The 22,331-nt window shown below is 37.0% G+C and overlaps 2 protein-coding genes across 17 annotated transcripts; one reads left to right on the top strand and one right to left on the bottom strand.

Annotated features, from left to right (window-relative positions):
- Positions 1-6,082: 6,082 nt before the first annotated feature.
- Positions 6,083-11,360, bottom strand: LOC112202564 (ABC transporter C family member 12). 16 transcript variants are annotated; one of them, XR_005800936.1, is made up of 12 exons: positions 10,759-11,358; positions 10,324-10,643; positions 9,910-10,070; positions 9,765-9,793; positions 9,586-9,687; positions 9,092-9,177; positions 8,487-8,517; positions 8,325-8,384; positions 7,625-7,780; positions 7,178-7,356; positions 6,583-6,683; positions 6,083-6,372 (listed from the first exon to the last, which is right to left on the bottom strand). XR_005800936.1 is itself a non-coding variant. In XM_040507450.1 (11 exons), exons 6-11 carry the CDS (start codon positions 8,499-8,501, stop codon positions 6,329-6,331), a joined length of 558 nt encoding a protein of 185 aa, XP_040363384.1. In that variant the 5' UTR covers positions 8,502-8,517; positions 9,092-9,177; positions 9,586-9,687; positions 9,765-10,070; positions 10,324-10,643; positions 10,759-11,349; the 3' UTR covers positions 6,083-6,328. The 16 variants fall into 16 exon arrangements, 3 of the variants coding, with proteins under 3 accessions (XP_040363384.1, XP_040363385.1, XP_040363386.1); XR_005800933.1 differs by having other exon boundaries at positions 7,625-7,783; positions 8,325-8,364; positions 8,444-8,517; positions 10,759-11,357; XR_005800934.1 differs by having other exon boundaries at positions 8,325-8,364; positions 8,444-8,517; positions 10,759-11,357.
- Positions 11,361-13,043: 1,683 nt separating this feature from the next.
- Positions 13,044-14,456, top strand: LOC112164026 (ras-related protein RABC2a). The gene is made up of 5 exons (XM_040505968.1): positions 13,044-13,074; positions 13,221-13,289; positions 13,484-13,549; positions 13,922-14,043; positions 14,298-14,456. The coding sequence occupies exons 2-5, from the start codon at positions 13,271-13,273 to the stop codon at positions 14,454-14,456; spliced, it is 366 nt and encodes a 121-aa protein (XP_040361902.1). The 5' UTR covers positions 13,044-13,074; positions 13,221-13,270.
- Positions 14,457-22,331: the final 7,875 nt, after the last annotated feature.

The following is a 22,331-nucleotide window of genomic DNA, read 5'->3' as shown; positions in this document are numbered from 1 at the left end:
TAATACATGAATATATATGTATATATATACATCCCATAATATATATATATATATATATATACACACACATAGTCATCCATCCACACAGAAAAACCACTAATACCAACTATAGTCATAGTTAACCTAATAACTCCAAGATGATAGGGTAATCATGCTCATAACAATATCGACCATATTCATAACAAATATCGATCCTACTCATAACAAATATCGATCCTGCTCATAACAAATATCGATCCTGCTCATAACAAATATCGATCCTGCTCATAACAAATATCGATCCTGCTCATAACAAATATCGATCCTGCTCATAACAAATATCGATCATGCTCATAACAAATATCGATCCTGCTCATAACAAATATCGATCCTACTCATAACAAATATCGTGAGATTTACTCACCAAACGATAAAGGTAATTCATTAATAAATGAACCTTGTGAGATTACTCACCTCGAATCTCCCGCTGCGTCTTCAATACAGAACAAGGCAGCCAAACCACCCAAAATAGCTATCCAAAGAATACCTCATCACGTACCTAAGGAATTACAGCTCTCATTCAGTCAACGAATCACAAGGGATAACGTTCGAAACCCTAAATCGAACCAAAATTCCCAAGGTGACGCCAAATGAGGCGAAACCACATCCGAGACCTCCCAAAGTCGCCAGAATTCGTCCACGATCGATGTGACCAAACCACAAGTCGATCGGATGCTCGAATCCTCACGGATCGAATAAATCGATCGGTATGAAACTGCAAAAATCATAACAATTCCATATGAACTCCAAAATTTGCATATTATATATCGAAACGCTTGTATCAACGAGTAGAACATATATAATACCAAAAACAGTTCCTTAAGTGGCCGGAACTCCGCCGGAACGCCACCACAGACGGTGGTGCACCGCCGCCGGCCAAAAACTCATTATTTCACAAAACTCCCAACATCAAAAAGCTTCATCTAAGCATGCTTGTGAACTTTCATAACTAGCTCGAAGTCAGAAAACAAGCATAAGGGGTCGAAAACTACCTCACAAGCCGTGAACAGTAATTCAATCCGAGTTGATCGAAGTTTCACGTGAATCGAACCAAACAACCACCAAGGATCGATCAACGAGGCTGCTCTGAGCTCAACCAAGAAGACTTGAAGCCTCGCCGACGTCGGAACAAGGATTTCTGACCGGGTCCGAAATCACCTAACTGCGCCGCCTTCTACCGCCGCCACCACCGAGAATCGGTGCTAGAGGACACCACAGGGACGACCAGACGGAGGAGACGAACTGATCTGGAAAGTTTCGTCGCCGGAGACCGCCGCAGTTCGCCGGAAAAGTCTGGTCGGACCGTCCGGGTTCGGGTCGGGTCAGCCGGATAATTTCGATTCTGAAGGTGCAGCCGAGAGAGAAGAGAGAGAAAGGAATTGGTTTTTCCAGAAAAGGAAACTTATGAAAATAGTAAGTTTCTCCTTCGGGAAACTTCTATTTATACCAAAATGGAAATTCCTTCCGATGGCCATAACTTTCTCATACGAACTCCGATTTACGCATTCCACATGTCCACGAACTCGTATCGACGCGCTCTACAACTTTCGTGAAGGAAGTTTTTGGAGAATCCCAACGAATAAAAAGTCAACCTTTGGCAAGCCCCCTAAAACCATATTCTCCAATTAATTATTCGCCCGAAACACTTCCGCTCCATCTACGAGTCACGAAACCGCCCAATAGTTATAAAATTAATCCGGAAAATTCTCGGACAATAATTATGAATTTCCGGGGCATCACATATTGTTTCTTAGGAATTCCCTTGGTAACCCTTTGTGATTTTCTAGGTTCGACACTTTCTAACCCAGTGATGCGGCTGAAATAGCCTCACAATTTAACCCTGCAAAATGTAGTTGTCAGTATAGGATAAACAAGGATCGTTCAGTCCGGGGATTGTAGGGTACACCTACACAAAAAGGTCAATTAACAAATAAAAGAATAAAATGGGGGGTTTTCAAATTTGGTTCCTAATCTACTTAAAATAAAAACAAAACAAATAAACCTATATACAATGATCGACTTCCCTAACCTAGACCAATACCACTCAGAAATTACTAAGTGTAAAAACAGAAAATCCATTTCAACATGCTACAAAAATGTGCCCATCTTTAATGCCAAGATAAGAGCTCAAATGAAAAGCCTCAGCGGATCAATCCACTTATCTGATTCATTCTAATGTAGACTTGGATCGGAAAAGTCCTTACCAAGCCTAATACTACTAATTTTCGAAAACACTCAGCGTAATTCTCTTAAGTAGTAGTATTATCTAACCCTCGAATCAACTCACACGTGCAAATTAACCATTACACATAGAATTTAACACGTAATTTCCATAATCATTTAATCATTAAAGCATGATTTTTACCACCCGTTAGAACTAATTACTACTTGTTTTAACTCAGCGTCTTAACAAATAACAATTACTCTTGGCAAATTAAGCAAACACACAAGAACACTCTGCGTGATTCTAGCATGCAAACTTATGAACCTAACTCTGAAAATTACCTAAACACGTAAAAGGGCACAAGATTGTAACATGCATCATAAAAGAATTCTCGAAATTAACTCAATAATAAACTGAAAATCTCAAAAATATTAATAAAAATATTCTGAAAATTCCGTGTCTCCAATTACACAACTCGCAAATTGAAACACACAAAACCGAAATAAAAATTGTAAGTAGAGTCATAGTTACACTTTGAAGCTTTCCTCAGCGGCTTAGCAACACGGTGATGAACTCGTCTCTGCTATGGTGGTGGAGCGTCCTTGACTCAGCGCCTTAGAGCTTTGTAGATTGATGGATGGATGGTGTCACGGTCTTGTAGGTGATGGAAGTTTAAGGAGTGAATTGGGCAGAATCTCGGAAAAGTTTTTGGCCAGGAAGTGATGCAAATTCAGTTCTGGACGTTGCCTATTTATAGGGGAGCATTAGTTGGCTTTTGTCGATTATACCCTTCATCATTGGACGGATGGGATTGCATCGTAATTCCTTTAATTTTCCAACTGAAACATCTCCTTTAAGGCCTTAACTCTTCCCATAATGGGGCAATTCCTTTAATTTCCAAGCTGAAACATCTTTCTCCTTTATTCTCCAACTGAAAACGTCTTTCACTTTATTTCCCTTCTTCATTGCTTGGTCAACCTGATTTAATAAAGGACACAAAATTAAATTCTTTTAGAGAAAATAAAAGAAATTAAAACAATTTAATTTCAGAAAAATACACCCATAAATTCTCTCTTAAGGCCCACAGATTAGCATGACGGTGAGGAATCTTGATCCAGCTAGGATTCTTCATGAATTTTACGTTTTCTGCCTATTTCACGCCAAACACTCTATAAGACTCTTAAAATGACTCGATGACTCAAAACACAAAACTTAAGAGAGAAACAAGGCTAAAATGGAGCACATACTCATTAATATCGTCGCACATTGTGCTCCTATCACCCAGAAGATTTATTAAAGTTTAAGGGTACCTGAGGAGGATCATTCTGACCGGGATCTTTAGTTGGTGATGCAGAAGGGGGAATATCTTGTGTGTGAGCTTCAGATACGTCTTGATTTTGATTCAAGCTATCCAGAAAAGTCGTCTCTTCTATCTCGGAATTCACAACACTCTGTTCAGCAGTTACATTTTCTGTTTCGGAATTCACAACACTCTGTTCAGCAGTCGCATTATCTGTTTCGGAATTCGCAACACTTCGTTCGGTAGTTGCATTTTCTATTTCGGAATTCGCAACACTTCGTTCGGCAGTCGCATTGTCTATTTCAGAATTCACAATGCTCTGTTCGGCAACTGCATTTTCTGTTTCCGAATTTCTACCCTCAAATCTATCCTCCAAATTTTTCAAGTCTTCAAAGACATCAAAATCAATAATAGAACGAGGATTCCCTTCACAACCTCTCTCCCCCTGAAGGGAAGACTGAGAAACTCCCCCTGAGTAATAAGGCTCGGATTCACGAAAAGCAACATCAAGAGAGACATGTAGAGTGCTAGTAAGGGGATCATAACATCGATAACCCTTCTGGAAGTCAGTATAACCAACAAAGATACACTTACGGGCACGGGGATCCACTACAAGAAATTTGGGTATATGCAACGGGTTTATATGCAAGGAGTTAAAATTCCTTGTATTTGGTTTGATAATACAAAGAATTGTACAAGTCCTTGCATTTAATTTGGAGATAATGCCATGAACACGTAAACTCCTTGCATTTTGTTTGCTAAAATATAAGAAAAGTAAAAGTCCTTGTATTTGCTTTTCATTTCCTTGCATTGATTGAGCGGGATTTTTGGCGCTCCAAAGGTTTGGTCTAAATTTATCATTTTTAAGATAACACCAATTCTCTGTCTATCTATTACGTTCTTTCTTCATCTCTCCGTTCTCTATTTCTCCCAAAGACTGAAACCCAGATCCGAAAAGCAGAAAATCAGAAACACGCACCAAACCCAAATCTGAATCACACATCCCTTCCCCTCCATCTTCTTCGTCATTCTTTTTTCTCACGCTCTCATATCCCGCTCCATTGCCTCTTAAATCCAATCCAGGCCCAAAAACCCTAATACCCAAAACACAAATCCTAACCCCTCAGCTCCAATACCCACATCTCTTATGCTCTGCTCTCGATTTTGTACTTTTATGTTCTGTGTTTGTGTGAATTGACGACTGTCTTAATTTTTATGAGGTTTGAGTTGATTTTTCGATCCATGATAGATTTCCAAATGCCCGGCTAGAAATTTTGGTTTCCAAATCGGCAAGTTGAGCATGAATCTTATTTTTAGTTCATCCTCACGACTTTGCTTTGCCTCGTTTTGAAAGGTATTATAATATAACTAGTTTGCTTAGGATCCGAATTCTTATTGATAGTTTGTTGTTTTCTGCAATTTGGATTTTCATTTATTCGGAGGTTAATTTTGGTTAAATTTCAATATTTTTATAGTGATTCTGTTAAGGAATTCAATGGGTTGCAGGTTCAGCAAATAATTGCTAGTTGTAGAGGTTTTGGTTTCCGGGACATTTGATTAAACTAGTGAGTAATATTGACAGAAATTTGTATATGACTTTAGCATTTGGTATATGACTAGTACATTTAGTTTTAAGGCTGAGTTGTATTTTTATTTTCAGTACCAATTTGGTCAATTTGTCAAGAGACTAATAGATGTTGGGTTGAGTGGTTTTATCAGATATTAATTATAAATAGCATGTACGTTTTGCCAACTAAGTACCTAAATATGTTCATGCCTGGTAGAATGTGGGCCTTTCAATTGGTCACTACTAGAATTATGGCCCCAGACATCGGCCAAAAACCGATGAGAAACAAAAACCCGACCGATGTCTTTGTGGGTGATGAGAAAGATCCGGAAAATGCAGACATCGATTTTTAGCCGATGTCTAGTATTCGTGTAGACATCGGTTCCTTATTATAAACCGATGTAAATAGGTTTAAATGATAACAAACTTGCATGCTTTACTATTGTTAAACCCACATTTTATTGTATTTCAAGCTTAAAGAAATATAGATTATACAACACAAGTTTGCGTTTTAATATTGTTATTGATTTAAGAACTGATGACTGATACTGTTACAGACATCGGTTCCCATTTTGGACCTGATGTCTGGTACTGTTACAGACATCGGTTCCCATTTTGGAACTGATGTCTGGTACTCAGTAACATATCGTTTTCGACAAAAAATCGATGTCTGTATATTTCAGTAACATCGATTTCCATTTTGGAACTGATGTCTGGTACTCAGTAACATATCGTTTTCGACAAAAAATCGATTTCTGTATATTTCAGTAACATCGATTTCCATTTTGGAACTGATGTCTGGTACTCAGTAACATATCGTTTTCGACAAAAAATCGATGTCTGTATATTTTAGTAACATCGATTTTCATTTTAGAACTGATGTATCTGTATTACTGGACATCAATTTTCACGGTTAAAATTGATTTCAACTTTATATCTAGTCATCATATTTTATAAAGAGGATGATGTCCACAGAATATATAGCTGCTGCTATAAATTGCAATTTCAACAGTTAACAAGAGTAAAAGTGATTTGAATATTGGGATATTTTATCTAAAATCACATCCTAAACAGTTTACAAAATGGGCAAAATAAAACCCCAACTCACCTACTACAAGGCTAGCCTAGCAATTAGTATTCATTTTTGTTCATAATTGCTATACAAAAGTTAATCAAAAGCTAGTCTAACTCAAAATCAAGAAACTGGTCAGAATCTACAGCAGTCTGTAAGTAGTCGGCTACTTCAATGCACACCTCGTCAAGTTGTTGTTGGGTATACCATTTCCGATCCTTTACCGCCCACTACAAATATATATAATAATGTAAGTCATAATGAAACACTAATATTTAAAACAAAGTTTAATAGAAAATCAAACTAAGGGAAATACTAAGCACTTATAATGACTGAAACTTCAGGAATGCAAACAATTGATAAAGGAACTCCTGCCCTTTCATTCGTAAGCAATAAATAAATCAATAAAAATCAGAAAGATAAATGAAGCGTATATGTACCTCTTCCAAAGCCATAATAGTTGCAGGGACATAATCTAGTTGCCGAGCTCCATGATTGGATACAATTATTCCTGCAGCTCCAGCTTGTATGCATAACCTTGCTGCATTAATGTTAGCACATATATGACAAGTTTGTAACAAGGTATTAGCATCAAGCACAGAAGTAAATTTTGGATCGGAGGTTGAAGTTAGTAATGTGTAAGAATGTAAGAATGTACAAATATTGTAAGAATGTCCTATACAGTTTGAGAGCAATGACAAATATAGTGAATCATTTATAGTCTAGAACTATTAATTCATTTCGTTTCTGTAAATTTTAAATCTAAATATACAACAACATTTTGGTGAATTTGTTAACTACTATATCTAGATTTTTCTGTTTTAGGTAAATCAAACAAAGCTGACAAATATTAAAAAGTATATAAAGCACTACACTAATTTTTCTGACAAGTTAGATATATGTATGAACTACTGGTTCATTTAAATAAAAGGAACTAATTTGTAATGGACATTGACACATCACTGAAAAGCGCACTAAATGGAATTAAATAAAAGGGAATACAGTATTGAGCGAGTGAAAGGAAGAAAAACTAACCTGCTGTAGGAATCTGTCACTCCAAGAATAAGATTTAGCAGCACAACATCTCCTACCAAGACGTAAAGGACCCCAAACCTTACGTACCATCGGAATTCCCGAATGTAAATCCTAGTTTCCAAGCCAATTAAAATTAGCATAGAGCACCAAGAAAGAGCTTCAATGATTGAAGAAGTCATCTGCAACAACACAAATAATTACATTACTCATACGCTTCATGTTGTATACAATCACACTGGGTTGCTATTCACAACTATCAGATCAAGTTTTTACTAGCTTTCGACAATGTAAAACTTTTAAATGAGCTATTCACAACTCCCTTCTGTTTTATTAACCACATACTATTTTGTATGTGCATGCTTTCACTTGAAAGACAGATATCATTAAGACATGTCAAAAGCAAATGTTCTATCCCAAAAAAAAAAAAAAAAAAAAAAAAAAACTCACCTCAAAAGGAGCAAAGCCAGTTTTTCTAGACGGGTTAAAAAGTGATAAACCCATCACCAACCTCAGTAGAGGCTCAGCAGTGGAGTAACTAGCCAACAATCCCAACAAGTAGTTATAGTAATTTGACCTCAACCTAAACCTCCGGGATTTCAAATTCTTCTTGATCATCCATATTCGATAGCAGCACAAACCGAAAAGAACTAAATGAGAAATGCATGTATGCACACTAAATATTCTTCTTGTATAAGTACAGACATGTATGCACACTAAATATTCAATGTCCTCAAATGTACATAAATGCAGACAGATAGATATATGAACAACAAAACAGATCCCAAATCTCTAACTACCCAAAGCCGAAGTAGGCATTTAAAGATCCCAAATTTACAGCAGAAGGATCCAATTCAGATCGAATTGATGCTAGGTTTTGAAGCAGATCACATACATCCACAAAAGGCAGCAATGCAAAGAAGAAGAAGAAATACCTCTGAACTTGGACTGTGAATAATTTCAAAGACTCCAATCGATATAGTGATTTGTCATATGAAGTTAAAACAAAATGCATATGAATATACAACGATATCTCTTTTATCTTCTTGTTCTCCAGCAGAGAACACCAAATACACAAAAAGTACACTCAATCTCAATTTCACTCTATTTGTCACTGACAAGAAAAGAAATAATAGAAGATTGATTTTACCAAAAAATTTGCTCCTTTAGTTCTGAAGCCTGCTTTGTTCCTACAACCGCGCTCGAAGAACTTCAACACGCATGCAAAATCCCACAACAAGCTTAAAAAAACTCCAGTTTTATTCTTACCAGAAGTTCAACACCCTAAAATGGTAGCGGCATGCTTAAATACCTCACTGGCTATCATAGTCTTGACTGGCAATCTGCAGCATATAGAAAACAAATGCCTGAGCTTCTAACCTGATAAAAGAAGTTATTACTATTTGTATATAGTATTTGTACAGAGTGTAGTCTATCTAACTAGTTATAAACGTTCGATGAATTTATGCTCCTAGTGTACAATTGCTCTAAAACCAGATCAAAATATGTATATGAATTTCATATGGAGAGGACCAATCATGCAAGCTCTTCTGCTGCAAGCATGTGAAATTTCAACAGTATTTGTTGGGAAAGGTTGCCCTATCAAACAAAATTTTCAGAAACACTTTTCCAATATAAAAGATACGTCAACAGAAAAATTAGTGTAGTGCTTTATATACTTTTTAATATTTGTCAGCTTTGTTTGATTTACCTAAAACAGAAAAATCTAAAAGGAACCTGATTATAACTACAGAGACTTGAAAGACAAAAGTTAATGGAGAAAGGTTATATGTCATGCTAGATTAATTCAGTCCCACATACAACAAATTTATTGTTCACATTACTCGTAACTGAAGCATATATCAGACAGAATGCATATCAATGCACCGTAATTAGAATTACTTAAGTGGACAATACCTTGAACCAGAACTAGAAGCCCAGATCAAAATTCTTGAGGTGCTCTCATTGCAAACAACTTTCTCCACCTTTCACTTGCTGCTGCCCTGCAAAATGCAAAACAAGATTCATGAGCAATTCATGGATAAGATTGATCGGATCACTTAGCCAGTAAGGGTTAACATCCAGCCAGGCCACCAGAGGCCTTAAAGCTCCAAGGCAAGAAAGTGCCAGCTTGATGTAAGGGAAGAGATTTGAAGTGCTAAGAGCCAGCTCAGCATTAATGTGCACTTCCAATCTAATCCACATTGCAGCATACATTATCCAAGAAGCTCTTGAACAAGAATTCACACTTACAACCAATTAAAAGGTCATACCAGTTCCTCAAATCTTTGAAAAATAGCCTATAAAGTTGCCAATTAATATTGCCATATATACTCATAGGGAATAAATTTTGTAGCGACGTAGCAAATAAAACTAGTGGTAGACAGATTAACTATTTGAACGATTTGTACCTCCTGACAACAGTTGACAACACCAACATAACCGAGCTTAAGGGGAACAACTTTCCCGAGCAAAAAGTTGCTGGCATCGGTGCCCCTGTCCATTATATCCAGCTACAGACAGAACAAAAGTGCCTTATCAGACTTTTACCAAAGCACAAAACCAGGAATCAAAGAGGAGAAAGACAAACCTTGGTGATGACACCAATGGTACGAAAACCTGTTAATGCATTTGCGTTAGTGATAGAGAACAATGTATGGATTCAGGGAACAAATGAACACTCTGGAACACAATGTATGCATGTAAAGCTAAATTAACAGCAATAATTAGGATACCAGTAGGGTCAGCTTCTCTAGCAAGTTGCAGTGCATCAGAGGTGGCTAAATCAGCGTTGGCAGGAGTAATTGCCAATATAATGCAATTTTCTTGCCTAATATGTCCCATTATCAACCACTTAGATTGCCCGGTTGGGACTCCAAAGCCAATCAATCATGCCCTAGGTTATCAAAAGCTGAACTAAATCACCTAGTAGTTTGATTCCAATAAGCAATTAACGAACTTGATGAGGTAAAAGCAAATCTATATAGATCAGAAACAGCTCCACAGTGCGAAATAGCAGTAAAGATGAAAACTTTAAACAAATTTTGCTAAGAAGAGAAGGAATAAACCAATTGGCAAGTTGAGATTACAGACGAAATTGAAAGAATTAATCGAAATAGTGTGAAAACAAGGGAGAAGATAAGGCACACCTGATTGTGACGAATTGAATAAAATGAAGGAGATTGTGGTTGTGTATACAGTGTGTAGTTGATTCTGACGCTTGAAGCTTGAAACATATATATATATATATATATATATATATATGTATATATGATGGAGCAGCGGACAGCCCTTATGGAAAAAATAGATGCGAAGCTGTGTAAGTGAAAGAGGCAGACGATCCTCTTTTTCTGGAATAATAGATGCTTGCTTCAGACAATCCCAAATGTTAAGGGATTCAAGAGAGGTGAGTGATTGAAAAGATGATGACAGGCGCTTCAAATTTGGGAAGTGAGGTGGGGCTGAGCCACTGAGGAGCGATATGAAGGAGACAGAAGCGAACCCATTAGAGAATAGGATAATCAATAGAAAAAAGAAAAAAGAAAAAACACTTCCAATCAGCTCAATAGAGAACATTTGAGTACCTGGACTTTGGATCTTCCAAAATGGGTAGCGAAAAATTGAAGATTGGGATTGCCTTCATCAGTGACCCAATCTCTGCAAGCCCTCTAATCATCCATGAGACCTATGAGCACCACAGGCTGGTTATTCTCCAAGTACCTCTCCACAAACTCACTGGAACTCATCTCTTTACCATTTACCATCTCTATTTCAACCTCACTGAACTCGATCGGGAAATTGGGGTTTGGATTGTGAGAGATCCTAGAGAAGGCGAGACTGAACCCGTTATGGCTCTGAGAGAATATGGCTGAATATGATAAGACTATACCACCCATTTTGGTTTGTGGGTTGGATTCGATAAGACTCTACCAGATCTGTGACTTGAAAGACAATAAGGTCGGAGGCGGTTAATGAGGGAGAGACAGGTCGGAGGCGGCTCCAGTTGGCTTAGGTTGGAGAATGAAGTCGGGGACTTGGAGCAGGTCAGGTTGGAGAAGGAGGTCGGGGACTCGACGCAGGTCAGCTTGGAGAACGATGTCGACAAGGTGAATGAGCTGTTGAAGTCAAATTGTGAGATTTAGCTAGGGTTCGAAAGTTTTAGAGAAAGCGGAAAAAACATAAGTGTTGGGGGGAATGAAATAATTGGTCCCCGCGGTTCTAAAAGTTTGAAACTTAGTCCCTCTGCGTTTTTTAAAATTTTTCGAACAAAACTTTTCTCATCGTTTCTCTTACTGACTGATGTCTATAATAACAATAGAAATCGCTTTTTTCACAAACTGATGTTAACATGTTTTTTAACATCAGGTGCAATCCTGACCGATTTAATAGTGGCGATGTCTAATGACATTATTCTAGTAGTGGGTAGTGAGCCTTTTCTTGTGGGCATCATCAATTGTTTGAAAGTTTGGAATCTGAATGATGACACATGAAAATTGGATGATCTATGCATGTAGTTAACTTTGTTTCAGTAGTCGGATGACTCGGATGTAACTTTTATTATGTAAAATCAATGGTATCAATGAAATTCATGCGTCTTCTTGGCTACTGGTATTGAAAAATTGTCAGCAATGTTAGTGTAGAATTGTCATCAACTTACTTAGTTATGTCAGTTATATACTTGAAATCTGTTTATCTAAGACTGAATTTGGTGGTCTCCTTCCACAGGGTTAGGGATTGTGGAATTTGGCTGGTAATGCTGCTCAGTGCTCACTCTCAGATCCTTTCATTAAGGTATTTGAATGCATTAGGGTCAGTTTACTGTTCTTCACTGCACTACAGTAATTATATGAATGTATTTGGCTTTGAGTGTGAATTGGGTTTTCTTTTCTGTGCTTGTAGCTCCACATTTGACTAGTTTTTTTCTTAAGTTATTTCTATGGATTGTTGAGGCCCCCATTATTGGTTCTTTGGTAATCTCATTGTTGAAGAAGCATAATAAGATGACTAAGGTCTGTTGTGTTTTGCATATTATGTGTTACTTTCCGTTTGAATTTTCTTGTGTAATTGGAATAGCTGAAAGGCTCGTATGTATTATTGTGCAATTCACAGTTACTGAGAAACACTTCGATTCCAGAAGCGCCGTGTTCAAACCTGAATTTCCTCCTCAAGGTTTTTATTTGTGCTATTTTCATTTGGATCCTTAGGGTTCAAAGTAATGATAAGTGTAATAAAGTTTTCGTGTGTTATTTTATTCTTATTACTGTAAAGTACCTAAATAGGTGTTCCTTCATGGAGCCACTTAATTTTATTTACATGATTGGATAACAAACACTGAAGATTTGTTAGTTTAGGTGCAATCGACTCTTTTCATGTGACTAAGCATCTTTATCTTTCTTAATTAGATTATATGATCATCAAGTTGGAGTTTTCTCTATGGCTTGAATTGTTTAATACAGTTAGTAATTCTAAGTTACATAAGTGCTGAACTCTAATGACTGGCTTTTCCAATATTCTCATAATGAAGCAAGGAAATGGCACTTGAAGGCTCATCTTGCTCCCACCATTGGTAACCCATTTTCTGTATCTTGCTTTTTAGCTTGGCATTTCATTTGCTCTGGAAGAGACCCTTTTACTGCATGTCTTTTTGAGATGAACTGTTGGATCTATTATTGTTAATTTGGTTTTGAAATTTGAATAGCTAGCTTTTTCTTTGTGCTGTATGGGGTTCTTGTGTTTTGCTCAGTCATAGCTTTCTACATTTTCTGCTTGCTTTTCTTCTTGTGATGCAATTCAGTTAGCAAGAACTTAATAAATGCATTTCTGACTCAGAAAAAGGATTAGACTTTTTGTGATCTTCCAAGGAGGGGACTGGAAAGTTGGTAGCTTTTAGTGTTTCATATGTACGTGAATTCATACTTTGGATTGATTGATCGACACAACCATTCTGATACATTCAACTTGTACAAGTATTAGAATTTGTGATTGGATTGATTGATACAACCATTCTGATTCAAGCATTTGATGGGTCTTGCTCCCATGATTGCAGGTGTGGATTTTAAAATTAAGCTGCTTACTGTTGGTGGGAAGAGAATTAAGATGACAATTTGGGATACAGGTACTGCATGTGGAACTTGTGTATTCTTTCGTTCTATGATGCAATTTTGATTATGGCCCATTCTACATTGGATGATGGGAAAAGAGTATAACTCTGTTAAGGGACTTCAGAGCTCACACCCTTATTTCTAATGATTTTAAATGTTGAAGTTTAATGATGCATTGTTAATATGACAAATCATTTTGTTATTGCAGCTGGACAGGAGAGGTTCAGAACATTAACAAGCTCTTACTATAGAAGTGCCCAAGGAATCATTCTCGGTACGTTCACTTTTTCTGGAAATATCTACATTCACAACTCTTTATTAAAGGAAAATGGAACCAATATCCATCTAGCAACTACAGAGCAAGTTCTAGCATTTCTCTTGTTAGTGTTCATTTTTCACATGTAACTATTATCTAAAGTTTATTAAGCGTATTGCATGTGAAACTATGAGAAGGGGAGAATAGAGTTTGAGTAGTTCTATATAACTACTAATAATTTTGAGTTCTTCAAGTATAGTACATTCTCCCTTGCCTTCCGGCCTTTTTTTATCAGTATTATGAATTTATAATATGAAGTTCTCATAAAACCTTTACATACTATAGTTGTCCGATTTTGATTAACAGATGATTCATCTGCTTTATTTTTAGTGTATGATGTGACTCGGAGAGACACCTTTACCAACTTATCAGATGTATGGGCTAAAGAAGTGGAACTATACTCAACTAATCAGGACTGTGTCAAGGTGCTTGTCGGGAATAAAGTTGATAGAGTAAGTTTCAGTCTCTGTATCTGATCCTTGAAAACTTTATTCTGAAAATGAACAAGAAAACAATGCTCCTGACTATGGATCATAGTATTGGAGTCTTTTTTCTCTCTAGCAGTAAATAGACAGCCAGGAATGCCTTATTATGTAATAGCATGCTCTTCATATATGTCACAAGATAATAAGATACCCCTCAATGCCCTCTTCTTGTTGTCTCAATTTCTTGGATCATATTAAAAAGAAGTTATATGTAATTTCAGGAATCTGAGAGGGCTGTGAGTAGAGAAGAGGGCATTGCTCTTGCAAAAGATATTGGATGCATGTTTCTTGAATGTAGCGCCAAGACTAGAGAAAATGTGAAGCTTTGCTTTCAAGAGCTAGCATTAAAGGTACTTCGAGGGGATCTTGGGAGTAGATGAGTTTGGACGATTCTCCCCACACCAAAATACACTCACCCCAAGCTTCAGTGATTTGCAGTTTTACTAATTTTTGTTCTGGTGTCTCTACTTGTGTATATGTATCTTGATTTTGCAAATCTTGTTATAGCTTAGTAGCATCAATTTTTTATGTACACCTTTTTTTTTGGTCTGTATGTACAGTTGAACTAATTGTTTTTAATTCAAGGAATAAAAAAAAATTCCAGAATGACATTTGTGGTAATTTTTTTTATTTAGTTTTAATTTTTTTTTTAAATTTTTTTAATACCAAATGCAAGGAATGATATGCAAGGAATTGTCCTTGTATATCAGTTAACCATAGTTAACCTCAAGTGTTAAATTCCTTGCATTTGAGATGAACAATTCCTTGCATTTGTGAATTCAAATGTAAGGAATTTTCAAGTCGTTGTATTTTCTCTTTTGCAAGGGCCTCTTTGCAAGGACTCAAATGCAACGAATATTCCTTGCATTTGGGTTCATGCAAGGAATTTTTAGTTTTTTACAAGGAAAAAATTCCTTGCAAAAAGCCATTTTTCTTGTAGTGATCAAGCTTGCTGCATTGAGGCTTGGGAATATGAACATAGATTGTGCACCCAAACACCCGGGGCTCCAAATTAGGCATAGAAGGGATGGTCAAAAGTGTATGAAGCTTCTGATGAGGATTCTAAAACTCAATCACCCATGAAAGAGTACGGTTGATAAGATATGCTGTTGATTTTACTGCTTCTCCCCAATAGAACCGAGGTACATTCATGCCAAACAAGGAAGCACTAACAACTTCCATTAACTGCCTGTTCTTCCATTCTGCTAAACTATTCTGTTGAGGAGTATAAGAATTGAAGGTTTGATGACAAATTCCATGTGACCGGCAAAACTCAATCATAGGGCCATTCACAAACTCTCCACCATTGTCAGACTGAAACACTCTGATGGATTGTTGATACTGAGTTGCCACCATTTTGTGAAATTCGGTAAACATTCCAAATACATCACTCTTATTCTTCAATAATGACACCCATCTCATGCGAGTGCAATCATCATTAAACGTTACGAAATACCGAGCTCCAGAAAGAGAAGGAATTTTCGCAGGACCCCAGACATCAGAGTGTATCTTCATAAAAGGAACATGACTTTTATTAAGACTTGGTGAATATGAAATACGGTGACTCTTGGCCAGTTCACAAATGTCACAGTGGAAATCCAAATCACTAACAACTGAAAACAATTGAGGTTGCAGCTTCTTAAGATAACGAAAGGATAGATGACCTAAACGGCGATGCCATAACCATACAGCTTCCTTCGCAATCTCTACCTCGTTGATCTAATTAGCCTGTCCCAAAAGATGCTTTTGTCTCTTTCCTCTCTGTCAGATCCAGATAGTATAATTTCCCCCTTCTAACACCATAACCAAGAATCTGTCGACTCAGAATGTCCTGAAACACACAGAAAGACGGATAGAATGTCACAATAAATGCAAGAGCTAAAATAACTTGACCAATAGACAGGAGATTATAAGCTAGTGGTGGAACAACTAAGACAGATTCAAGGGTTAAGGTATCAGATAAAGCAATAGAACCTTCTCCGATGACTGGAGTTGGAGTACCATCAGCAGTAGAGACAACGTCTTGAGGGGAACGTCTAAGGTTTTTCACAAGACTTGGGTCATTGGTCATATGGTCAGATGCACCTGTATCAATTATCCATGTACTATTAAAAGTAACCTTACCCTTCATACCTGACTGCGCTACATTAGCAGAGGCATTGTCTAGGTAAACTTCCTCTTTAGTAGCAACAGCAACCTTGCCCAGATTCTTTCGCAGTTTCATGGTGAAGTCCCACCAATCAGGGTAACCAATCACTTTATAGCACCGCTCCTTGCTATAACCTAATTCCCCACAGATAATTAATGCACCTTTTGTTTGCATATGGATTTGGTTTACCTAGAGGACGGTGTGGAGAAGGTCCTGAGAAGCCTGGAGGAGGACCCTGTTTGGGTTGAGCCATAACAAAAAATTCGGTAGTTACCGAATGCCCCATAGCCAGTTTCTCTGATTGCATCATTGAGGAATTCATTATTTTCACAGGATTGGATTTTCAAGGGTTTCAAGATGGATATGAATGTTTTGGAAAAAGAAATGTTTTTTTTTGTTTCTTTTGTCCGAAAAAAAAAGGTAGGGTGATGGTGGTTTGAAATTCATGATGGTTTGATTTCAACGGTGGTGGTACGCAGTGGTTTGTGGTGTTCTTCGGGATTCAAGATTCAGGATTCAAAGGATGCAGCGCAAGTTCAAAGGATTGAACCTGCTTTGATTCCAAGTAGAAAAGAATACTTCAATTTATGGTTAATTCGATAATTCTATTCATCCCACAATGAGGGTATATATACAAGTACAAATGAGTAGTCTAACTCTAATAGGAAACAATCTTTCCATAATTATAAGATATCCTAATTAAATAAAATCCTAATTGCATACAGATTTACAGCAATTCTACACATTATCAGCAGCAGAAGAAAGGAATTTTTGTTTTTATAATTAAAATAAGGGATGAGACGATATTAGTTCCTCAGAAGTATACAATTTATGGAGCAAGTTCCACCCTCAAACCCGAATGTGAAAGGTCTACCACAAGAAAGGAATTTTTGTTTAGTTACTGTGATTAACCAAATAGTAACAGCTAACAAGTAAACAACTGGATCAAGAATTTGATATGTTTATGTTGATAATTTGATAAGTTTATTTTTGTTCCTGGATAATATTTTAGTTTTCATTTTGGTAATTACAATTTTCCTTTTGTGTGTGTGTGTGTGAACAATATTCGACTATAGAAGTGCTAGTAACATATTTCTCAATTATACTTATCCAAACAAGTTTAACTTCTAAAACAACTATTTAAAAAAAAAAAAAAAAAAAAACGCAACCCTTAACCTAGGTTTCTCATGCAACAGCGGTGGCACCCCTCGTTTTGGGTGGGATTGGACCGTGCCCAGCGACGTTTGACGTCGGGTTCCCTTCCTTTGAGATTTGACAGCGCGACCTCTTGGTTGAGGAGGAAGACTGTTTGGTTCTACGTTTGACTATGAGAGGCTGCGGTGTGTGGTTTGAAGGTGATCTCGGAGGTTCACGGGTAGGTGACGGGAGGTGCTTCTGAGTCCTACTGGTGCAAGTGATCGGCTTATAGGAGCGGCATCGTCGGTGAAGAGAAGCAACAGATCCAGTCGTTTTGCTTCAGCCTCGATGGTGAAGGTGCTTGGATTGCAAAGCTTCTGGTTGCGATTGCAGAGCGTCGGTTTGTGATCTTTGCAGGATTTGAGTTGGCTGGTGGTCCTAGCTTTGGGTTGCACCAGTCTTGAGAGGCCACTGATGCTGTGGTGAGGAAGGCCGTCGGAGGTCTGGGCGGAGGCAGCAGCAGCAATGGCGGCATGGCAGAAGATGGCCTGTGCTTCTGTTAGGGCTGCTCATGTTTGGGCTTGTGCTGCTGGGCCTGGGCTCAAATATGGGTCTTTTGGGCCTCATCAATGGGCTTACCACCCTCATCTGTCACTTAGAGCAAATGCAGCGGTGGACCAATTGGATAACCAATTGGAGAGAAAGAGAGAAAAGTAGAATGCAGCGGTGGTTTTTTGCCCGACTAATTTGGGGGCCCCACCTGCCCGACTGATTGGATGACCAACAATCAGCAACTGAAATGCTCGACTGTTGGTGGCAGGCTCCACACCCACATGGACCTGTTGCCAACAGCTATTTTTTTTTTTTTAACTATTCTTTGTGCAACGGTCACTTAATTGTGGCTGTTGGATCATGCGATCCAATGGCTGCAATTAATTGACAATGGTAATAACTATTTTCCACCCTAAAAAATAATCCGAATGGTAATAAAATAATCTTATATATTTTTTGTAAGAAATCATATATATTTTTTGTAAGAAAAAGGTATCTAAAGTCGACACATGACAAATGAAGATTGGTCGATAATCTTATCAATTGTCATAGATATTTTTTTTTTATCATAACGATAACTTTTTTTTTTATCATAACAATAACTTCTTTTTTTCCAGGAATGATATTTATACTTGATATACAACTTTATTTGTTTTTAAAACTTATGCATTAATTTTTTATTAAATTAACATTGTATGATTAATCTAATTGTTAATTTTTTAGTTAATTAAATTATAAGTTTAATGAATTATTCAAATTTGAAGTGTGAATACTGGATTGGCAGGCAAATTGCGTTTCATTAGTGCATTGTATAAGCTGGAGGCAATTGTCAATTTGGGATGAATAGTGGATTGGTAGTACCAATTTGGTTGGCAAATCAGCAATTGCCCTTGGTTCATGGGTGCATTTGCTCTTAGTGATGAGGGTGGCCATGACCTAAGAGGAGGTGGACCTTCTGAGGCAATTGGGTCGTGTAGATGGTCCATAACCAATCATTTGTTAGATCAAGACTGCTACGGGAGTTGGTAATTATCTGAAATAAGATTGACGCAAGCCTGTGTGAGTTTGTATAAGCTTCTATGAGACATCTATGACGTTTCTAGTTTCTTACTTGTACCACAATTGCATGATTGGCAAGAGAGCGCTAGTTGAATGATTTCCTTTTCGTAGAGGGCGAGGTTTATACATTCTTAGATAGGCTTGCTTAAAAGCGAGCGTCTCAGAGAGTTTAATGATCTATTCTAGCTTAGATAGTTTAGTTCGGATTTTCTTGCCGAGTTTACTTATGTAAGTTATGGTAGACTCTAGCATTTTGGCTGTTGATCTAATGAATTCAAGTTTTAGTTCAAAAACTATTTAAAAAAAAAAAAAACATGGTCATCATGTTTAGACCTTTAATATTTTGAACTTCCTATTTTAGTTTTAATCTTAAGGTATGTGATGCGGCTAAAATAGCCTCACAATTTAACCCTGCAAAATGTAGTTGTTAGTATAGGATAAGCAGGGATCGTTCAGTCATGGGATTGTAGAGTACACCTACACAAAAAGGTCAATTAACAAATAAAAGAATAAAATGGGGGTTTTCAAATTTGGTTCCTAATCTACTTAAAATAAAAACAAAACAAATAAAACTATATACAATGATCGACTTCCCTAACCTAGACCAATACCACTTGGAAATTACTAAGTGTAAAAACAGAAAATTTATTTCAACATGCTACAAAAACGTGCCCATCTTAAATGCCTAGATAAGAGCCCAAATGAAAAGCCTAAGCAGATCAATCCATTTATCTAATTCATTCTAATGTAGGCTTGGATCGGAAAAGTCCTTACCAAGCCTAATACTAATAATTTTCGAAAACACTCAGCTTAATTCTCTTAACTAGTAGTATTATCTAACCCTTGAATCAACTCACACGTGCAAATTAACCATTACACATAGAATTTAACACATAATTTCTAGAATCATTTAATCATTAAAGCATGATTTTTACCACCCGTTAGAACTAATTACTACTTGTTTAACTCAGCGTCTTAACAAATAACAATTACTCTTGGCAAATTAAGCAAACACACAAGAACACTCAGCGTGATTCTAGCATGCAAACTTATTAACCTAACTCTGAAAATTACCTAAACACGTAAAAGGGCACAAGATTGTAACATGCATCATAAAAGAATTCTCGAAATTAACTCAATAATAAACTGAAAATCTCAAAAATATTAATAAAAATATTCTGAAAATTTCATGTCTCCAATTACACAACTTGCAAATTGAAACACACAAAACCGAAACAAAAATTATAAGTAGAGTCATAGTTACACTTTGAAGCTTTCCTCAGCGGCTTGGCAACAAGGTGATGAACTCGTCTCTGCTATGGTGGTGGAGCGTCCTTGACTCAGCGCCTAAGAGCTTCGTAGATTGATGGATGGATGGTGGTCACGGTCTTGTAGGTGATGGAAGTTTAAGGAGTGAATTGGACAGAGTCTCGGAAAAGTTTTTGGCCAAGAATTGATGTAAATTCAGTTCTTGACGTTGCCTATTTATAGGGGAGCATTGGTTGTCTTTTGTCGATCATACCCTTCATCATTAGACGGATAGAATTGCATCGTAATTCCTTTAATTTTCCAACTGAAACATCTCCTTTAAGGCCTTAACTCCTCTCATAATGGGGCAATTCCTTTAATTTCAAAGTTGAAACATCTTTCTCCTTTATTCTCCAACTGAAAACGTCTTTCACTTTATGTCCCTTCTTCATTGCTTGGTCAACCTGATTTAATAAAGGGCACAAAATTAAATTCTTTTAGAGAAAATAAAAGAAATTAAAACAATTTAATTTCAAAAAAATATACCCATAAATTCTCTCTTAAGGCCCACATAATGCATGACGGTGAGGAATCCAGATCTAGCTAGGATTCTTCATGAATTTTGCGTTTTTTGCCTATTTCACGCCAAAAACTCTATAAGACTCTTAAAATGACTCAATGACTCAAAACATGAAACTTAAGGGAGAAACAAGGCTAAAATGGAGCACATACTCATTAATATCGTCGCACATTGTGCTCCTATCAACTACCCCACACTTAGCTTTTGCTAGTCCCTTAACAAAACAAAAATACAAAACAAAACAAAGACTCAACGAAAAGCAAGTAAATGACTCTATTGCTCCTAACTGTTGTCTCAGAGACTCCAAACTCATGGCTTTCATGTTAAACACTTAATCAAAATCGCATAGATAATTCCATGGTTGATAAACATGTGACACTCATATGACTAAGTAAAATGTGGAGAACTTAAGTTATACATTGAATGATAGCATGTTTCGAACAAGTCCAATCCAAACTCACAAGGCATACTCTCGATTTTTCTCTCAGAAATGGCTATGCTTAAAAGCTTCACACTCAAGTATATGCAAGAGAATAAATTGTAAGGCAACAAACAGCTTGCATATTTCATCAATAAACGCATTTTGTGAAGAATTATTAAAGACCTCAAGAAATGACTAAGTGCACAAATGGACCTAAACCATAAGCTCGACTGCGTACCTGACTCCACTAACCAAAGACTGCCCATCTCAAGGATCAAGTAAGCACTTAAAACAGGTTGTAATGGGGCTAAGCTAGGGTTTTCAAAATGAAGATTAAGGATACAAAAATCCTAAGGACCTAGCAGAGCATACATGGACCACCTTATGTCACCATTTTTGTGGGCCAATTATCATTGTTTTAGGCCCAACCTTCACTCTAACGAACATGGAAACGGACAAAGGCCTAATTTTCAAGTTTGAGCCTTCTACAAATTTGAAAGTCCAAAACCACACTTCAACAATTTCCCAAGAGTTTTCTTTTCAATTTTTCTTCTCTTTTGCCACTTTTCTTTCTTTCTTTCTTTCTTTTTTTTTCATTTTCTTTCATTCATTTTTCATGGCAATCTTCTTTCTTTTTCTTGGTTTTTCCCTACCCCACACTTGTCTTTCATCGTCACCCCTACACACTATGTCATGCTCTACTAAGTCTCTAAGACAAGGGTAGAGATATCATGTACTAAGCTCATGGTAGGGTAGTGAGGGTGATGAAACAAAGGTTTTCAACATAGGCTCAAAGGGGTTCATTCTAAGGAGTCCCACGACGGGCACAATTGGGGACACATGCTTGTTTGGCTATGGTGGTTACCCTAATGCCTTCTATCCTATCCAGGATCAGAGCATATTATGGCATACAAGTTTTGACAGTCACAACAGCCGAGTTCTAATAATCTCTAGTCCATTAAAATCTATGGCACATGATCATTGGATTTCAAAGAATGATGAGGTTTTGCAAATACAGCCATGAAATTCTGAATTTATCAATCAGCACTCGAAAAGAAAGTATTTTAGCTCAACAGCTCACTTAGGGTCAAATGAATCAGACTTAATCC

This window comes from Rosa chinensis, chromosome 5 (assembly GCF_002994745.2).
Source record: "Rosa chinensis cultivar Old Blush chromosome 5, RchiOBHm-V2, whole genome shotgun sequence".
NCBI classification, from domain to species: domain Eukaryota; kingdom Viridiplantae; phylum Streptophyta; class Magnoliopsida; order Rosales; family Rosaceae; genus Rosa; species Rosa chinensis.
The sequence above is the reverse complement of the archived record's forward strand: the minus strand, read 5'-3'. Positions and strand labels throughout refer to the sequence as shown.